This window comes from Embiotoca jacksoni, unplaced genomic scaffold (assembly GCF_022577435.1).
Source record: "Embiotoca jacksoni isolate LCO1_2020_lvr unplaced genomic scaffold, fEmbJac1.0.p SCAF_2, whole genome shotgun sequence".
NCBI classification, from domain to species: Eukaryota; Metazoa; Chordata; class Actinopteri; family Embiotocidae; genus Embiotoca; species Embiotoca jacksoni.
The window spans coordinates 22,353,053-22,374,017 of record NW_027185340.1 but is presented as its reverse complement, the minus strand read 5'-3'; the positions used below and the strand labels follow the sequence as shown (position 1 = coordinate 22,374,017).

General features: G+C 41.2%; 1 protein-coding gene across 1 annotated transcript in view; it reads left to right on the top strand.

Moving 5' to 3' along the window:
• Positions 1 to 20,965, top strand: part of man1a2 (mannosidase, alpha, class 1A, member 2) — a 150,993-nt gene that overhangs the window by 116,438 nt on the left and 13,590 nt on the right. The window contains exons 8-12 of the mRNA XM_069155072.1: positions 784 to 907; positions 1,315 to 1,408; positions 13,414 to 13,529; positions 14,887 to 15,106; positions 18,394 to 18,566. Of these exons, the coding sequence (XP_069011173.1) occupies positions 784 to 907; positions 1,315 to 1,408; positions 13,414 to 13,529; positions 14,887 to 15,106; positions 18,394 to 18,566 (727 nt within the window). The remainder of the gene's footprint in view (positions 1 to 783; positions 908 to 1,314; positions 1,409 to 13,413; positions 13,530 to 14,886; positions 15,107 to 18,393; positions 18,567 to 20,965) is intronic.

Genomic DNA, 20,965 nt, shown 5'->3' with positions numbered 1-20,965 from the left:
GCCTCCTGTGTCACATATGGTCATGAATAAATGGTGTTTTACCTGCTGAGACTGCTACCAACTCTGGAGCAGGTAGTGAACTTGTTGCACAGATGACTCGTCTCTGCCAGGTTTCACTGGAGGGGAAACATATTAAATTGATCATATTGAGGTTGATAGTTCCTGGTTTGATGTTATTCTGAAGCTGCAGGAGGCAAACTTAAACAACTATCGCCTTTGAAGACGTGCTGTATTTAAGCCTGAATCTAACTGACATGTCAATTCTTACTCAAACTTTATTATTTACAGAAGATAGTTTAAATCAAGTATCAAGATTTAATCATTAAAACTGCTTTTCATTGTTGTTTATTTTCTTAATTAGATTTAGTTGTTATTATTTTCTTGGGTTTTTTGCTTTTCCTTAGATCGTTATGATCCATTCACTCATTAGTTAGACTTATTTTTCAATTGTAAACACTTTTTTTGGGCTGTTCCTGTTAAAGAAGTGTTTTTTTTTTTGTTGTTTTTTTTTTTTTAAATGAAGCCTCAAATCAGCCCCAAATCTCCGAACCTGTTAACTACATGTTGGTCTTAACCCTGTCGACTCAGGCAGATACATGATGGTCCATTTTAAATGAGTCAGTAAAAATCTTTATTACTCCTTTAACTTGAGTGTACAAGATTTAACTTTTTGTTTCTTTGTTCAACCCTCCTTCTCCCCTCCTGTCTTCTCTCTGTGTCTTCATCACCTCTTCCCCTCTCCTCACCCCTCCCTCCTTCATCCCTCCTCCTCCTCCTCTCCAGTGGTGTTGGCCGTAACTGGGGTTGGGCGTCGGCGGGCAGCAGCATCCTGGCTGAGTTTGGGACTCTCCACATGGAGTTTGTTCACCTCACGTACCTGACAGGAAACCCTGCCTACTACCAGAAGGTAACACTGTGAAGCCACTATGTGCGTGTGTGTGTGTGTGTGTGTGTGTGTTGTGGTGTGTTGTGTTGTGGTGTGGTGTGGTATGTTGTGGTGTGGTGTGGTGTGCTGTGCTGTGCTGTGCTGTGCTGTGCTGTGCTGTGCTGTGCTGTGCTGTGCATGTGTGTTGTGTCTGCCTACGTGCACGTCTGCTGCTCAGTTTATGCTACTGTGAAAAAGGTTGATGTAATTCAGTCAAACATGGAACACAAAACGTACTGAGAGCTTCAGTTTTTCTACCAGAACATTATTTGTGACTTCCTGTGCACCTCAAACACGAAATGGAAAATTACAACATGGACTTGTCTGTGATTGAAAGATAATGGTTGTAAGGTGACTAAATAAACTCCTCTTACTGGTGTTCATCTCAGGTGATGCACATCCGGAAGCTGCTCGCCAAAATGGACCGACCCAATGGGCTCTACCCAAACTACCTGAACCCGCGTACGGGCCGCTGGGGCCAACGTGAGTACACCTTCTGGATTCATTTCACACAGTTATCAAGTGGTTGTAGTCAGCAGGCTGCTTTACCAGGTACATACATGTTTTCCTTCTACATTATCTGCTCTGTTGAGGTTATGGGCGCAGATGTAGTGCTGCCGGATCAACGCTGCAACTTTTTACTTTGGACATTTCTTCTACACATTATTAAGAGCTTAAGAAGAATCATCTCTAAAAGCGTTTGTCATGAGAGAGACGATAAAAACAACTGGAATGGTCAAAGTTACCATTTTGACATTTAACATGTATCAACTGATTCACAACATCAAGTTGAAGCCTTGTTACCACGTTATTACAAACTAAACAGGTCCTGCATGATGTCAACTTAAAAGCTCTCTGGTGTTTCATTTGTTGAAAAGTTTTATTTTTTTATGAAACATTTGCAGGAACTTGTGGCTGAAATCTGACAGTCACACTTTAGATGAGTAGTTCCAAACATCTGCTGAAAATACCAGAATTCTCCTGCTGACTTTATTAAATGAAAGCAAAGGAAATATGTGACTATTGAATGTAAACTCGTCGGCGTAGAAACAGTAGCTAGAACATAGAAATGAGCCATGTGCGCACGTGACAGGTGTAGTCCAGTACTTGAACATGAACCACTACACCCTTGATAGCAGTAAATGAAAATAAAGCTTAAAAGGCTCTTTGGCTGAGCATATCTTGAATGTTATTTTTTAACTGAGTTATTTCAAGTTGCAGCGGAACAAAGATTTTGCTTGAATTCCTGCATGTCTGATGTACAACCATCCGTTTGGAAAAAGTGTGGAGATGCTGTCGAGAGCTTCAGATGATCACGTGGTCAGAAGTGCTGTGAAGAGAGAGAGGAGAGATTAACACTAAGCGAGGGAAAGACGAGGAGCACAATGGATCTTCTTTAATGAGAACAAATTGAATCGAGTAGAAGAAGACGGAAGTCGGGGAACACAGTATTCCCGCTATATTGATTACATTTGGCGGGCTGCCCGGGGAAATTAACAGCTCTCTGACTGAAGTTAGACATGCGGTGACTCGGTATTCTTCCGCTGAAAGCTGTCATTTCTGGTCAGAGTCATTTTCAACAAGTTTATAATTAAACTGGAGAGACACCAAATACATTTGTTAGTTACACCTAAAGTAATGGAGCATTTAGCCCGACGCGGGGTGAAGGACGAGCGAGCAGTGTAATTATGCTCACACTGAGGAAACAATAACTGAGAAAGAGATGCAGAAGAAGCAGCACAACATATACAAACACCCGAAGACCAGTGTTGTTACTTTCTTAGTAAAACGATATGTTCTGCACTATAGTTACACACTGATATGGTGCCTTTCAACAGGTTTTAGAAGCTGTAATTATGTTTCCTGTTCCTTAAGTCTGTGAAAAGATCATCTAACATGTACTGAATAAAATTGTTTTAATATTGAGTATAACTGTGATAACCTTCCAACGTTTGTACTGCGGTTACTTGGGTAACGTCATTACGTCAACAGGTCGGATTATTGACATTATCCCATTTCGTGTTATTTTCGTATAATTGTACCTATATTATCGTGAAACACAGAACACAGAGTCCTGAAGGAACTTTTAGTTCCTTGGAAGGTTCTTGGACATCAGTCTCGGCTAATATGTGGCAGGCGAGCAGTAACTTCCATGGCTGATAGTGATGTCCCTGAATGTCTCATCTGGTAGTCAGTCTGTTAGATCATCGCGGGATGTTTGCATATTTCTCCCGAATATTACTTGAGGGTATTTAAGTTATAATCTATAATATGTTTATGTTTGTTTAGTTTTTGGCGTTTCAGTGGAGAGTTTTGAACTTTAGGTGCTGAATGACAGATTTATAGACGGTCGCGGTTTGTTATCTTAAGATTCCAACAGAATATTACAACACTGTAGTTATTATAATATTCCTCTTTGTGTGCACGCTTGCCTCAGAAGTGTGTTTTTAATAGAGCGCCGTAGTTTTCGCCCGTCGATCAGATCTGCTCGGGGTTTGCTCTTCAGTTCAGCGAGAGGAAATGAAAAGATGAAATCTGTTTAAAATTGAATATATTGTGTGGAGTTTGTTTTGTCCAGGGGCGTGAGAGATTGACATATTATTTCTATTCTGTTTCACAACACTTCCAAATAAATGGGAAATAGGAAAATTCACATACATATTCACTGAAAACAAAACAAGCGATGGTTTCGTTTCGAGGAACGTGCAGATCTTTCTTTGACTGCTGTGGTGCAGTCTGATGATTTTATTTGTTTTACTTGTCAAGGGAAAAAAAAGGAGAGCACTCTTGGACAGATAGATAAATGGAGGGGCTCATTAATGGATGGATAGGTGACTTGGCAGCCAGACTGATGTACTTCTATGTGAACAGACTTTGGGCCAAAGGCAGGGAAAAATAAATGGGCAGAAAATGGAGGGAGGACCGATTGATTGATGGATAAACGAGGGCTTTAACAGATGGATAGTTAGCTTGCAAGCTGCATGACTAGGCAGGCGATGATGGATGTTTTATGTTTGTTTGTGTGTTTGCGTGAATCAGGAAGTGAGAGTCTCTTTGAGTTTGATAAAAATATATATATATATACTGTGAACATGCACATGTATGTTTTCTGTGTATTATTGTGTGTATGTGTCTGTGTAAAGCACATAAAAAGTGTTTCTATGGACATGCACTTTCATATCTATGGGCCTACTTGCATATATGTATGTGCATTGTGGTCTTTTGACCCGGACACATTAATTAGCTCCCCCCCTTGTTGCCTTAACCAGCTTTATTGATTAGGAGGTGAGTGCAGTGTAATTAATGTGAAGCTCGAAGGGCAAAAGTGACCTTGAATGTTGTTGCAAAATTACAAATGATGAGGCAAAGGAGCCCCCAGTGATTTCAGTAAGCCATGAAGTAATCATTTCCAATCATGCAACAACTGCACCCTCGTCCACAGTGGATTGTTTGAGGCTGCCCGCAGCCGGACCACTCTTTGCAATGCTTTCTGGGAAAGAAGAATTGAGCTGTTTTTTGATGAAAGCAGCCTAAAGCATGGGAAGAAAATGTTGACACTACACAAGCAGCAGAAGAAAATGCAGAGGCCTCAGTGCTCACTCCATCCACCCAAAAGCAACCAAAAGAAATATGTCATAAAAATAAACACCAGTGAGGCAGTTTAAAATGTGCTGGTCAGTTTCTCTGACGCAGCTCTCAGACTGCTCCAATATAACTAGATAGTTTTTTACACAATTTAGTCTTTTCAGAGCATTTTCCAGTGTCTGGCCTGAACGTCAAACGGGCCTTGTAGTGTGACCTAATTTAAGAACAGTGATGCGTGTAGCCCGGGGGTCTCCAACCTTTTTTCCTCTGAGAGCTACTTGGACAAAATGAAAGTCTCCAAAAGCTTCTGATGATATTTACATAGCTGAGCTCCACCCAAACCAGCTGAATAAGCTTCCTTAATGGTGACAGTAGCAAACTGATTGTCTGTTGTGATACATTTTGTATCACAACAACTTAAGTTTATCATCATTTGCAGGGGAGGGGGGGGGGGGGGGGGGGCACATGTCTATGTCAAAACCTAGAGTGTGCCTGGGCCCTGTGTGAGTCACGGCATTGAGCTTACCTGCGGTGTAACTTTGATCTCTCACTCACGCTGTGACAGAAACTCTTTATAGCTCCGCCCCCACTATTGCAGTTCTGCCAAAATATTGCATTTATGTTATTTACCTAATTTATGAGCAACCGTTTGTTTCCAGCTCAGTGTGACAGTCTCTGCTGCATTTCTGTCCTCTGATCTCTGTGTGTCACTCCTCAGCCTCGGCTGCACTGACGCGGTGCGGAGCAGACTCAGGTGAAGGGAGCGAGGGGAGATTGTCCACCCGTTAATCGATCGCGTTGATGGCATCGTTCTCTCAGACAGGTTAAAAAATAGAGAAATAAAAAATGCTGAAATCAATCACTATATGCTACAATTTGCTACATCGTAGCTACAATTTATGTTTGAACCTTTCATAATCTACTGAACACCGTGTCGCGGGCTACTGGGCGTTTGCCATCTTCGGGTTGGAGACCTCTGGTCCATCACGTCAGAATCTTTGGTTTTTACTTGCCTAGTTTGACATATTCAACAACATGTGCCTTGACGTCGACCAATAGGATGACAGAGTGCTCTCTGGTCCGGGTCGAACTTGAAGTGTTGCCAGTCTCCCAACACACATGAAAAGAATTGATTGCACTTGAACTGACTAATCTGACAGTTACCATAGTGAAGGACAAATATACGGTGCAGTCTGATTGGACCAAAAACAGAAGCATCCTCTTATGAAATGGACTTGTCTCAGTTGTTGTGATGCCGAGACGACACTAGTGGGCAAAGAACTACCATTTGAACTGTGTTTTACTTGGGACACAACAAAGCAGTTACCTTGTTTGCTAAGGATTATCTTAAGGCATTTAAAGAGACATCTTTAATCAACATCTTGTCTGTATCTTGTTTATGTAGACACACATTTGAATTGTCTTATAAAGCATTAACTTCTGTGGTGTCCGTCTGTGCTGGAGCAGGTTATTGCCCTGTAAACCCAATTATTGTCGATAAAAGGCCTTTTGTTCTCCCTTTTAACACCCCAGTATAGCGCTGACTAAATACCTTCAGTGGCATCTGTCTTTAAAACAGTATATTTGTCAGGACTCAGTGTTGTTCAGCTTATCTTCAGTAATCAGCTCGTCACAGATTTTTAATAAAAGTCTGGACCCCAAACACCGACATTATATCACTTATCTTGTTAAACACATTTTAAATCAATAATACCAACACCAATAAAGCAGAAACAAAGAACTTTAATGCTCACTGCGTTGCCATGACACCATGATTATCATTCCCACTCTCAGGAAGGCAGACAATTACGGTACATGCAAAGTGTCTTTTCAGATAAATACTCGGTGTGTAAAACATGTTGTTCTGGGAATATGATTGCTATTTGCATATATTTGAACACCTGTAACTGAGACGGAGGCAAACAGGGACATGACACCTCCATTTAAACTCACTGCAGGACCATTTAATCAGAGCTTTTTTAGACTGGGGGCATTGAGGCTCTTTCATGTTAGATACACCACATCAGGGAGGGAAATTAGCGGCAGTCAAATGCAGCTAGAATATGAAAGTGGCAGATTTCAGACATAAAATAATAATTCACTAGCGAGTGGCTGGTGAATTTGAAAATGTGTTGTCAGTGGATTGGTAATTGTTCACATTTAAAAAAATAAAATGTGCCAGCCAGAACTACTACACACAATACACACATTCAAGACACTGTTGATAACACAAAGTGAACACAGAGGAGCAGCTACAATCTGTCTGTAGCTCAAGGTTTTTTTTTTGTTACAGCTTCTGTAACAAGTAAACAACCATCATGTGGACATCTGTCTTCTTCTCAATAAGTCTAATTGATCTGTAAAATGTTGAGTGTTAAATTCACTGTGTTTTTATTATGAATCTTTGAATTGTTCATATTGAATAAGAGGGAGGGTTGCAGCGATATACCGGTATTACGATATACAATGATATTAAAATTGGTGGTTATCATACCGTGCACAAGTGCTTATTACTCGTATTACTTGTTGAAAAACAAAAAAATGCACAGAACAGAGATGCTCTCCTGCGCATTGACTGCCTGTCAGACTCGGCAAAGGGTGGCACACACAAATGCCACAGAGAAAACCAAAGTAATAAAATTCCCATCTTTACCCTCGACAAAGTGATTAAAAACAATCTGGGATGATTTTCAACAAATATTGAAAATGAACACGACTTTGTCCTCAAGGACGGATATCAAATTAGCAAAAAATATGGACACAGAGTCTCCAAAGGAGGAAACATATCAAACATCTTCAAGAATCCCTCCACACAGAACAAAGTATGTCCTGTTTGCAACTTTAACGCATAATAAAAACACACCACTTCCAGTCATACCGTCATATTTTCTGAGACGGTTATCATACCGTGAAAAACTCCCACCATCACAACCCTGATGAGAGCAGTGGTCTGATGTAACTAAGTACGGTTACTGAAGTATTATAGTTGAGGAGGACTTTGATGGATTTAAGTATTTCCTTGTTATGCTACTTTTAACTTCTACTCCACTACATTTTGAAGGCAAATAGTGTACATGTATTTTAAAGCTGTAGTTACGTATTATTTTGCAGATTCAGATTAATATTAAATATTAATCAAGTACTACATTATTCTGCATTATTATAGATTAAGCTACTCAGCAGTGCATAAAATAATTGAAATTCTCCATCTTAAATTAATTAAAATTAAAGTGATGCACACATTCATGAATCAATAATTATAATAGAATGATTATAATCTATGTGATTCAGAAATGGGCGTTTCTGCAGTGATTACTTTTACTTCAACTACTTTAGGTACATTTTTGATGCTGATACTTATGTACAGTATTTTGGAACTGTCGTATTACTTCAGTAAAGGATCTAAATGCTTCTTCCACCACTGGATGAGATACTTTGAGGGTGGATGTACGTCTGTGTTTGAGACCGAGTGAGGTGTTAGAAAGGTGGAGTCGTGTGTCGAGAGTGTGCAGCAGAGAGTGAATTGAAGCTCGTGTGTCCCTTGTTGCAGAGTGTAGGTGTGTAGATGGTAGTTAAACCCCATTAATGAGCAATGAGTCTGAGCTCCTCTGTTTTAATTAGATCCTACAGTGACAGACAGCCTTATTATCACACAGTCCTCTGCCGTACTATAACACACACACACACACACACACACACACACACACACACACACACACACACACACACACACGCACACACACACACACACACACACGCACACACACACACACACACCACCCACTCCCTCTTTCAAACCTATTCACAGACACTCTTCTTTGCTCACATACTGTACACCCGATCTGTCAAACAGTCCTTCATATCTAGATTTTCATATAGCAAATTAATTATCACTAAAACAGAATCTGAATTGCATTCAGCTCCTCTAATGTTCAGTTCGATGAAGTTAAAGTTGGTACGATTGAATATTCTGTCCTCACTTCTGTCTCTCAGCAGCAGGAATTTAGGAGCAAGCAAACTAAAGAGTGAAACACATTTTTTTTTTGGCCTATTTTATATTTTGTTCCACTTCATTATTTAGCCTGGCATTGTGTCGGGGTCTGTTCTTTTGTCATTGTTTAAAGTTTATTTTATTCTTTTAGTCCGTCGACTTGCAGTACTGTTCCCTGGTGGTACTCCAGAGCCTTGCTCAAAGGCTAGAGAGTATGTGTGTGTGTGTGTGTGTGTGTGTGTGTGTGTGTGTGTGTGTGTGTGTGTGTGTGTGTGTGTGTGTGTGTGTGTGTGTGTGTGTGTGTGTGTGTGTGTGTGTGTTCTCCCTGCAGGTCCTGCCACTGAATCATTGACTCTCTGTTATAATGGTCGTCGGTAATCAAATGTTTGAGCTCCTACAAGGTATACGTTGTAACCCAGAAGCAGCCGTGTGATTTTTGTCTACTCGTTCAGAGTGAGATGCAGAGAGACAGAGACAGAGGAGAGGTAGAGCGGGACAGAGCAGCGGGAACACGCCGCCCTTCACCTGTTAACTCATCACCATGACATCATTTGAACCCCCACTGGGTTTCTGCCATGACTACATGGTGCCTGTGATCGCAGATCGTTTTCCAGTGTGTTTTGTTGTGAGAACAGTAACAGGCGTTGAGTCTGTGATGAGGCACCGCACACGTGAAGCATGACTGTCGCATGTCTCACACAGGCCGTGTGAACATCGAGACGATTCAGAGTCCTAAGTAGTCGATTTTAGTGGCTACAAGCCACATCAGCTGTTTCTACCAACCTCCTCCTCCTCATTTAGATTTTTGTGAGTGCTCTGATTCATATTTATACTCGTTGATATTAAACAGCAGCCTTATGATGTTGTCATTTAGCCTTTCTAAGTACTGAATGGGTAAATCAGAGAATTTTATTTAATGAAAAAAAGTGTTGGCCCTGGTTTCCGAACTAGAAATAATTGTTGAGCTTATCTACACAGTTTTTTTTTTTGTTTTTGTTTTTTTTAAGGAAACAGACAATGACAAAGAAACCTGCCTTTCTTTTTTTTTTTTTTTTTTTGCATTTTACTGTTTTGTTTTTCTTGGTGATGCATTTTCCAGATGGCATACACACATTTTTGGATATATTAACGATCTGTGAGAAAACACTTTGGACTCACTGGCATTTAAATAAACTTCATCTGCCTTAAAAATGAGCGCTACACAACTAGCTAGTGTGGTGCATGAACTGAACTAAACCATGATCTCTGCTGAGCTTCACACTGCATTGCGACACTTGACAACATACAAAGATGTTATTAGTATTACACCAGCAGCCTGTGACCTTGACCCCGGCACAACGTGTTTGAAGCTTTGTGAAGTCGTCTGTCTGCGTCTGAAGTTTAATGTCCATTTGATGCCACCTCCTCGGAAAATCCTGCCTTTGATTGACAGGCGCTCCCTGCGTGACCCACATCCTTTGATTGGCAGAGAGATGATGGAGAGGAGCAGAGTTGGGGGAGTGTGCGTGGGTGGATGCCAAGTTGAAAGAGCGTGGGAGGCGATTGTGAAACAGAGGGTTAGGTAAAAAGAGATGAGGGAAAGCTACAAAAAGATCACACAGATCTTGAATGAGCTCTTCTTGTTCCAATTTGTATTTTAATCTGCGCTGCCTTGTTATTTTCCTCTTCGCATTCAAAAAGTGCCACCTGTGAACAAGCAGTCACAGCTATGGCTGGTGTAATATCCATCTCTTCATCTGATGCTGTGTCTTCCAATTTTGGAGACTTCGTGTTTATTTATTTGTGTTTTGCACCCTGTGATGTTGCAGAGTTCGTATTCGAAACAAGCGCTTTTGCTTTCATGTACAATTGTCTCTGAGTTTTCTTTCCCATATTTTGGTGTAAAAATCAAACAAAACACTCAGGAAAACAACAAAAGAGGAAAACTGAATTCACAGCCTCTAAACTAGACGCGTCTCTGGGTAGACTCTGGTTAGAAGAAATACTTTAGAGAAAAGATGGTTGACAGTGTGACAGTGAGTGGAACATTTTGAGGGAAATGTCACATCTGTCAACTGACAATCCTTTTGTGCTAAAACCCTGAATCAGCACAATATGTGTGATGGAATATAGATGGCACACTGCATGAAGACAGGACTCGTAGAGGGATGTCTGGAACAATATAGCTAATTATAAAATAGTATAATAGTAATAGAGTGTAACGTTAAAATTTGTTGTGATGTTTAGCAACACTGTCAAACCGGTAAAAAAAAAAGACACAAATTCACCTTTTACGTCGAGCCTTGGAAAAGAACATATTGGCCATTTGTGAATAACTTTCCACAAAGTTATGTTTCTACTTGACCCCAGCTTTTTGTTTTGAACTTGACCTCATGCCTGCCCTGTTAGGTTGTTTTTATGTTTCACATTTAAAGTTGATGTGCTACTGTAATGGTGACTCACCGTCGCTTTGTTTCTACGGACTATTGTGTGCTTGAACTTGCAAATCCACAAAAAGAGGATCTGTGTCCACTCTAAAACTCTCTCTTCTAGTGAAAGCTTCACAACTTTTAAACTTGTCTACGTCTTGTGCCTACAGTATTGATAATCCCCCAATTTTTTCGAACCAATTGATCACGTTATCGGGCAATAAAAACATTTCGACACGTTATCTCGGCGTTGTAAGTTAAAGTCACTCGTTCTTATCCATTTTCTTAGAAAATAATCCTCATAAACCGTGTTTTTCGAGATGTCTGTGTGTTTTGCTGTTATTGACAGTCACGCTGGTCTATCTCCTTTGTGCGTCACATGAAGGATGGGGAGCAGAGGAGAGACAGGTGAAGTGGCAATAACATTACTCAACAACTACACCGATTACACTACTGGAAGAGCTACGAATGCCAACATGATTAATTTGTTAATGGACAGACGTCGACCCCAAATAATTTGGCATGGAAGGAGCCACCAGAAGAGGGCTGGTGACCTGCCAAACAGACAGAGCCAGAGATAATTACAAATTATACCAGCATTCATCCAGCTGTCTGGGTGGAACATTTGGAGGAGAATTATTGAAATAATATTCTTCCTGCTACATTCAAGAAAGCATTTCATTTCACACGCATCATTAACTGCCAAATAAAAGCAGAAAATGTCACTCTGACTGCTTTAGTGCTGCTGATGCTGCAAAAACACCTGCTTATTTTGTCCTGGGTGTCATAAAACATGTGTTAAGTACAATATCTATTGCAACAAAATGCCAGCACTGTCCTAAAGTAGTCCTAAACATATGAAATGGCAGACACACAGACTTGCTATTGCCATCTTAATAATTGTATTAGGGCCTCCATAGTTGACTCACCAACAGCAAATGATTTGACATGATTACATCACAATAACAGTTTCAAAAGTCGACGTGTTTATTTCTTATTTCCAAATGTGATTAAATCTGTATTAGTCAGTGACAAGACCTGTCAGTGTGCTTATTTTAAAGTGGCTCCACACACACTGGTGCTCAGACGCTAGCTGTCGTTTTCTTTGTAAATATACAAACTGGAGCACCCACATGTAAATTCCAGACATGAACACACACCAAAACACACACACACACACACACACACACACACACACACACACACACACACACACACACACACACACACACACACACACGAAAACACCCCCCCCCCACAAACACACACACACACACACACACACACACACACACACACACCAAAACACCCCCCCCCCACAAACACACACACACACACACACACACACACCAAAACACCCCCCCCCCCCCCACAAACACACACACACACACACACACACACACCAGAACCCAGAGCCTTCAGTGACGTCTCCAAGGTTGATTGTGAGGTTTGCGTGCGCTCCGTGACTAAAGCTGAATAATTCATGGATTCGATTGGTTTTTCATCTTTTTTCACTCTCCGTCTCTGCGTCATTTTCCTTCTGGCATGTTAATCACATACAGAAAAGAATCTGCTTGATGATGAGACACAAAGAATCTGCTTAGATATCAAATATGATTACATCTGGCTGAAGAGACACAGAGAGGATGAAGGATGAGGAATGCTCTAGTTTCACCCAGTGACGTCGGATTTAAATAAAACCTTTCATCCAGGCAACTGACATCATGATGAAGAGGTGGGATGGAAATTTGGGGAATTTTACCTCCCAATTTCTCATTTTGTTTAGTTCAAAGTGACTCTGCACACTGCTACTTATGATCCCTTTGTCTTAATGTATGTGGTTGTCTTCAATTTGAACACAATGTCATCATTTGTCGCCACAATGAAGAAACCATTTAAAATGTTGCAGGTTTGCGGAAAAAAAAAATCCACTGAAAAAAAGAAGGAACAAAGGTTTACAAAGCCAAATCAAGAGAAGATTAGTTTATATAATATTTTGGCTATTTTAATGATTTTTCCAAAGTTAAAAAGCTGCATAAATCTCTCTTCTTTTGATAAGTAAATACTTGTTATAGGTCAGTGATATTGCCCCGTTAACGGACCAAAGTGCCGTTCAAATGGGCTGAAAACGCCCCCAGGAGGACCAAAGTTATTTCTTCGTGCGATCCGACGCATCCTCACCGTGGAGTCTTGCAAATTAGGACAGCCATGAAAGCTGTGTAAACTTTGACGAGGACGATCGGGGACACTGAAATGTGAGCACATCAGGGAGCGGGTAAACAAAACGGGAAAAGAGAGAAGAAACACGCTGCCAATATATTGTGCATGTAGGGAAGAAAAAGCACCGGGGGCTTCGGTAGATGCTTTTGATGCCATATGTTGCGCTCCACCAAGGACTTTCAGGCAAAGTCGTAAAAATGAATAATTCACGAAGGCTTTCTCATTTGTCCGTCCCTCCCTCCAACCCGCTTCGTTAACTCCTGTCCTCCCGTCTCTCCCTGCAGATCACACCTCTGTTGGAGGACTCGGGGACAGCTTCTACGAGTACCTGCTGAAGGCGTGGCTCATGTCCGACAAGACCGACACGGAAGCTCGCAAGACCTACGATGACGCCATCGAGGTACGGTGTTGTGCAGCTCCTCCTGAGCCATCTGCAGGTCCAGTTCAACCTTCGCAACCAACTGTAGGAAAATAAACAGAACTGCATTTAACCCGATGAGCGCTCAAATTCACTCCTCTTCTTCTTGGTTGAATAGCTCACAAACGACAAAGCGTTTTCCTCTCGTCCATATTTGAAATCACAGCTGACCTCTGCGCTGTCTCCAACGTAAGGCTGACATTACATCCCACTTTGTATGAAAAAAAAACATATAACAATGTATTTGTTGGCCTACGCTACAGCTGAGTTATTAGCGGACATCACGGGGGCGTATGCCCTGAGAGGGAGTCCCTGTTTGGGCCTCTCGACACCCAGAGTCCGTCATTACTTTTATTTTCCATCAGGCACTAAGCACATGTTCCTTCAAATTGCTGAGTCATACAGTGTCCCATAAACCTGGTTCACATGTTGTCAGATTGTAGACAAGCTCCTCTACACAACTATAAAAATATATCTCTACTGACAATATTTTATGGTGAGAGACATGTAAAAAAAAAACAATGAAATTGTTTTATTTTTCCTTGGTATAAAGGTTAATATAAAAAAAAAAATCTGTAAGTATTATTAAATCAAATGATGAAAGATCTGGACAGCCTAGACTGTCCTGAAAAAAAACAAGAATACAGCATGAATGGGTAAAAGTGAATGGAGTGAAATTACCCTGAAAATATCCTCGTGTTCATAGGGTTGAATCTGCAGTTTTTTCAATACAAAACATAATTTAGTCACAAATTACAGCTGTAAATGTCACTCATTTTTCTCCTTTAATAAGCACTGTTGTGCACCCGCTTTAAGAGTTCAGAGGGAGCTGTTGCTTTTTCTTTTTAAATAAATGAAGAGCTGATTTAGCAGAAAGCAGATGTTAGCGGTCTGTAGTTGATGAAGATGTCTGTCAATCATTGGGAGTGTCAGATATTGAGCAGAACAGATGGTCCAGAGCGAAGGCGGAGGGATGTGTGTTTGTTTTGTTTCACTCTGTGACCCTCCCCACCTTCATGTGCCAGTGATCCATTCGCACAACCTCACCCTGCTCTACCCACAAAAACAGCCTTTCCCTGTTTTCTGCCTCTTCAGATATCCACATTCTCACAAATTTCACACATCTTCATTTACTACTTTACTCTCCGCATACATAACTCATATAAACACTTAATATTCTGTTGTGTTCACAATCTGACTGAAATCATACTGCCTCATTCACATTTTTTTTAGATCTTCTCTTTACCAATTTCCTCCATAAATACAGAAACAGTGTAACATCCTGCACAGTTCCTCACTCTCTCTCTCTCTCTCTCTTTCTCTCTCTCGCTCGCTCCAGGCCATCGAGCGCCACCTGATACGCAAATCCAACGGCGGTCTGACATTCATAGGCGAGTGGAAGAACGGCCACCTGGAGAGGAAGATGGGCCACCTGGCCTGCTTCGCCGGTGGCATGTTTGCGTTGGGTGCTGACGGCTCGCCCGACGACAAGGCCGGACACTATCTGCAGCTCGGAGCTGAGATCGCACACACCTGCCACGAGTCCTACGACAGGACAGGTGAGGCTGGTGGGGGAGGAGGGGAAGGGGGGGGGGGTGTACACAAATGCTAAGAGGCAGGATGTGGATTCACAAATGCTGATAACTCTACTGGGTATGATGCTGAGCTCACGTGGTTGTGGCAACTTTACAATAACCACATGTTGAATGAGCCGGTAGGCCGAGGAGGAGACACGAGGTACTTTAAGATGAGTCACAGCGACAGAAGCAAAATAAAAAGGTTGCAATGTGTGCTCTGTTAAATTATTACAAAAAGCGAAAACAGCTGCAGAAGCAATTTGATAAATTATTTAAAGACTCGATCTTAAGACTATCTTGGAGATGGTAATACCAGCAAATAATGTTCAGAGACAGCCTGTAAAACAACAGAAGCTGAACTCCACGTCGTTGGTTCAATAACCAGCCATGTTGGTAGGTTTACTGAAGTTGCATGACTTTGAGTAAAAACACATTACAGCCCGTTCCAGGACGTTTCAGTCTTCAGCATTCAACCAGCAGCGTCAGCTCAATGTCTCTGCAGCTCAATTGCTGATGTCACTTTTGATACACAGTGAGTTGTACATGAAGAAATAGTACATTATGTCTCAGCTCTGTATCAGCATGTATCCAAATCAACCTGCAAGGTTTGTATTTCTACATGATTTCTATTGTGCTCATGAATTGCATTTTTTTTTACATCAAAATCAAACCTCCAAAATACATTATAATTTTTATTTGATTTACTTTGTTCAAAAAGTCCCCCTGGATGTTTTTTAGGGTCACAAGCAATGAAGTCCTCTCACCTAAACAACCAACAATAAATTCACTGTGATAAATAGTTGTTTGTTTTAGTTGCTGTTACATTTTACATTGTAGATACACTGATTAGCCATAACGTTAAAACCACTGACTACTGAAGTAAATAACACTAATTATATCTTTACAATAGCACCTGTCAAGTGGCGGGATGTGTTTGTCAGCAAGTGAACAGTCAGGTCTTGGTGGAAGTTAATGTGTTGGAAGCAGGAAAAAACATAAAGATCTGAGTGACTTTGACAAATAGTGGTGGTTCGTCAGAGCACCTCCAGGGCAGGAGGTCTGTGGGGTGTTACCGGTCAGCAGCGGTTGGTTACTTCCCAAAAGTGGCCTGAGGAAGCACAAGCTGCAGACTGGTCAGTGTCCATGCTGACTCCTGTCCACCACCAACATCACCTACAATGGAGCTGTGAGACTCAGAACTGGACCATAAATCAGTGTGTAATTTGTTTGTAAATACTTAGTTTAAGCCGTGGCACTGTAACCCAGTTTTATGCTGTATTTGAACGTCTCTCGCTGAGATAAGGCTGTTTTTGAAACATTGTGTTTCCTGTGAAATTGGCCAAACAAAGTGACTTGAAACCACTTGTGCCATGTAGTGTATCCCATTTTGCCATAGTACTGATGAAGAAAACTTGTTTGTAAACACTTAGTTTAAGCCGTGGCGCTTTGATGCATTTTAACATTAGGCTGAGAAAGTGAGATCTGAAATAGTGTTTCCTGTGAAATTGTGTACACAAAGGCACTTGAAAACTCGTTTGCCATGTAGTTGATCCCATTTGCCATAGTTCTGACGAAGAAACTTGTTTGTAGACACTTAGTTGAAGCCGTGGCGCTGTAATGCAGTTTTATGATGTATTTGAGCTTCTCTCGCTGAGATAAGGCTGTTTTTGAAACAGTGTGTTTCCTGTGAAATTGTCCACACAAAGTGACTTGAAACTTAACACTCAGTTAACAACACACGTGTGTGTGTGTTGTTAACTGAGTGAAGAGATGGCAGCAGGATGCACTGTTGGAAGAAGGCGAGCCGGTGGAGGCACAGCGATAATGTGGAGGGAAACTTTGTGTCCTGGCATTAATGTGGATGTTACTTTTTGATACTCACCTCCGACCTAAACATGGTGGCCGACCGTTGCTGTGTTCCAGATGACGTACTTCCCTTTGTGCACTAACAAATAGGGCTCTTACATGTTTGGACTCGGACTCGTGTTGTGCAGGAATTTTTACAATTTGACCTCAATGACCTCATCATGTGAACACATCACCCGCCAAAATATCTGCAGCTTCATTTTTTATTACCCAGATATTAACATGCTTTCGTGCCTAGACGCCCTAATGTGGATGGAAGGACGTCCCTTCCTCTACGGAGCCAAGATGGCGACCGTTTCGAGCGCATCGTCCTGGTACTTGCAGCGTACTCCATGTTTTCTGTAATTTACAGTGTGAATGCACTCACGCACTCAAAATAGGAAGTGTTAGTACGTAAGTACACAGCACATCCACACGAGGTGTCGTGGAGTCGGTGCCTCCGCAGGTCGGAGCTGTTTTGGTGGCAGAAGGAGGGACGTGCACAACGTTAGCTGGCGGCCGACCGTCGTGTATCATCCACCGGGAGACAGACGGGGATCGATAGCGCAGGAACACCAGTGAGAGATCTTGCAGCATATTTCTATGTATAAATGTGTGTTTTTGTGTCTTTGTGTGTGGTCGAGTCGTGAGGTCGCTCTGAGAATGAGGAGACGTTGCCGTGGCAACAAATGAAGATGGAGAAAGAGGGCGAGAAAGAAAGGAAGGACGGTCGGGAGACAGAGAGAGAGAGAAGATAGCAGCGGTCAGCCCGTCTAAAGTTGTCCTGTTCGTTAATGAGCCGTCAGTCACGGCAGATGAACGTGTGTGTCGACGGACTCGACACGCTTGTGTGTAAAGTGTGTTTGAATCCTTTGAGAGTCGGCCGTGTCGCTGCTTGGTCAGCGTCTCAGTCATTTTCCACTCTTTGACTCTTAAAGCCGATCACACGTAATTGGCAGAAAAACGCTGGTTGTAAAAAGATGAAAAGGCGGTAAAATCAATATTTTTTATTGTCACACAGACATTAATTCATATCCACCGTGACCGGTAATCACCAGGAACTGAACCATTAACACAAACACGAAGCAAAATGTTTATCTTTCTCTCCTTAATCATTGTTTACCTGTTTACCTTCTTTGTTTTCTTCCTCCTCTCTCCTCCTATCCATCTCCCTTTTCTTTACCTCTTTCTTTCTTTCTATTTCCTCGTCTGCCCCTCTTGATTTCTCTTTTACTCTCTCTTGTGTCCTTCTTTGTGCCGCCCTCCTCTGTCCTCTTGTTTTCTTGTTGCTGCTGCTTCCTCCCTCCTCCTCATTATTTCTGTCTTTCTCCTTCATCTCGTTTCCCCTTCATCCCCCTCGTCTTTCCTTCATTCCTCTCTCCGTCACCTCTCTCCCTCCACCTTTCTCTTCTTCCTCTCTCCAGTGCTGAAGCTCGGCCCCGAGGCCTTCAAGTTCGACAGCGGCCTGGAGGCGGTGGCGGTCCGGCAGAATGAGAAGTATTACATCCTGCGGCCGGAGGTCATCGAGACCTACTGGTACATGTGGCGGTTCACCCACGATCCCAAATACCGGCAGTGGGGCTGGGAGGCAGCACAGGTAAGGAAGTGGAGGATGCTTTTATTTGGCTCAACACACGAGGAGTTTTTATGGCTTCCAGCTTATGTTTGTGTACATCCTAAAACTTCTAAGTCATGATAACCATCAGTAATTATATCCCATGTTCATTTTGAGTTTAATTGCTTCAGGCGTTTTGTTTTTTTGTTGTCCTATCTGACAGGATTTTGTAAAACCTCTCTGTCGGCATTATTACATGTAGGACAGCCGTGAAACAGGGAGGAGAGCGATGGAAAAGTTCCCTCCAAGAATCCTCTGTTCAGGAAAACAAACACACAAACTTTCATCACATTTTATAAAAAATGTAAAGTCAAATAATGTATTTTTTTTTAATCAACCTAAAACTTATAAAATAACTTTATTTCTGCGTCATGTCAAACATTTGACCAACTCCACACGGCATCACAAGACTGCAGATTCCAATATCACATGTACAAAAATCTACAAAAAGAGCAAACATTTCACAACATTAGAGGCATTTCTGCATTCTTTCAAATAACTTCTTTTATTTATGAATGAACAATTCTAAATAAACCTTTGACTCTTGCACAGTGACACAGTTGACTTCCAACAGGAAGTGAATGTGGACACCAGATCTCAGCTGGGCACACAAAGATAAACACACTACTTTTTAGACAAATACTACACAGCATGATTGTTATCATCTAAAATGATGCGGCGAAGTTTGCTTTAGTCTGCATACAGTATCATCATCCCGCTGCTCTTTGCTCTGAGCAAACACAGACTCACTGAACAAACAGATGTTGTGCTTTCATTATATAAAAAAAAAGCCTCATTAAACAACACACACACATCTCTTGACCAAATGCCAACATGTTGTTCCTCAGATAAAAACTGTAAAGTTCTTCTCAGCCTGTTTTATTCTATATTAATTAATGTGTTATTATGACAGTGACGTCATAACTGAGTCATACACACAGTATCATCAAACTCAGGAGATAGTGTGTTAAATTATTTCTTCATCTTATGAAAGTTAAACAAAGAAGTAAGTTTACACATACAAATGTTTAATCTTAATTTATTTTTACATCTTAGCTTTGTTGTTAAAGGAAATGTGTCCCGTCTTCGGGGTGTTAGTGTAATGTTTATTCAAAACTATAATGTTTTGTAAAGTAATGAAAATAATTATTGGAATTATGAATTATAAAAATACATGATTGTAGATTAAATGCCATGATATTATACAAGTGCAGAGTTTAAGAAAACGTGCTAACACCAATAATTTAGCACAAGCATGTCAGCACTTAAATGTGCGTAAGTGGGCTCTTGAGTGTGTGTAGATGTTGTTCTTAACGAAAGAAAAAAATCCCAAATAAAAAAAAACTTTGGTGAATCTTTGTAAGAAATGCATAAGTGGGTTTCAAGAAGAAATTTCTTCTTAAGTACAGTTGGTGAATGAGGCCCATTTAAATCCAGACTTCTTCACCTCCCTTCTTTTCTAAAATGACACGTACGGATCTGAAATCTGTGTCCTGAAGTGGAAGATACAGACGTAGTTATTTAAGGATCCAAAGCAAAGAGCACATCTGTGTTAATTTTCCTGGACAGATGCGGTGGGATCCTGCAGGCAAGCAAAGTGCAGCTTTTTGTGAATTTAGCTACAATCTCGGAGGCACTTAGAAATATGAGAACACTCGGTATGCTTTGTGCCATGAGCTGATACATTAAAAATACAGTCATATTATCATCGATGAAATAAAGAGCTGCACCAAACGCAGGTTCATGCCCGACAAACCTTGCCTTTGGCAATTCCAGCTGCAGATCAAGATTAAAAAGCAGATCCGTGTTTTAATCCAGATATTACATTTGCTTCATTTGATTTAGCTCCTCAATGTTTTCTCTTTTCCGTCTCTTCTCTTCTTTTATATTTTCTGCGTTGTGTCCACTGAAAGGTGAAAGTATTTGCACAGTTAAAGCACATCTTGTTTTCTCCTCCGGCTGTGAAACTGTGTTTAATTTCAACCTTTGAGTCAGAATGTCAGACCGCGCTTTAGAAGTGTTCATTTGTCTCTTTGCTAAAAGCATGTCACCAGCAAAATAAAGAGGTGTTTTGCAAGCTATTTTCCCCGTGCCGGCGCTTTTAAGTGAACATCATTGACAACCTGCGGCGGGATGTTGTTTTAAGCTTCATTTGAGCTCCTGAAAGCAGAGGAGCGCATGTCTCACGCAGTAAAAATGAAGGGACTAAAAAAGGCAGCTCACAGTTTCAGTTCATTTATGAATCATGTAGAGAATGTGTTTTTTTCTGGGGACCCACTTTTTGAAAATGACAAACCATCGCGACCCACTTCACAGTAGGTCTTACCTATAAATCCTCAGAAGAGAGAATAAATGAACCATCTCGGGACCTTACATCATCT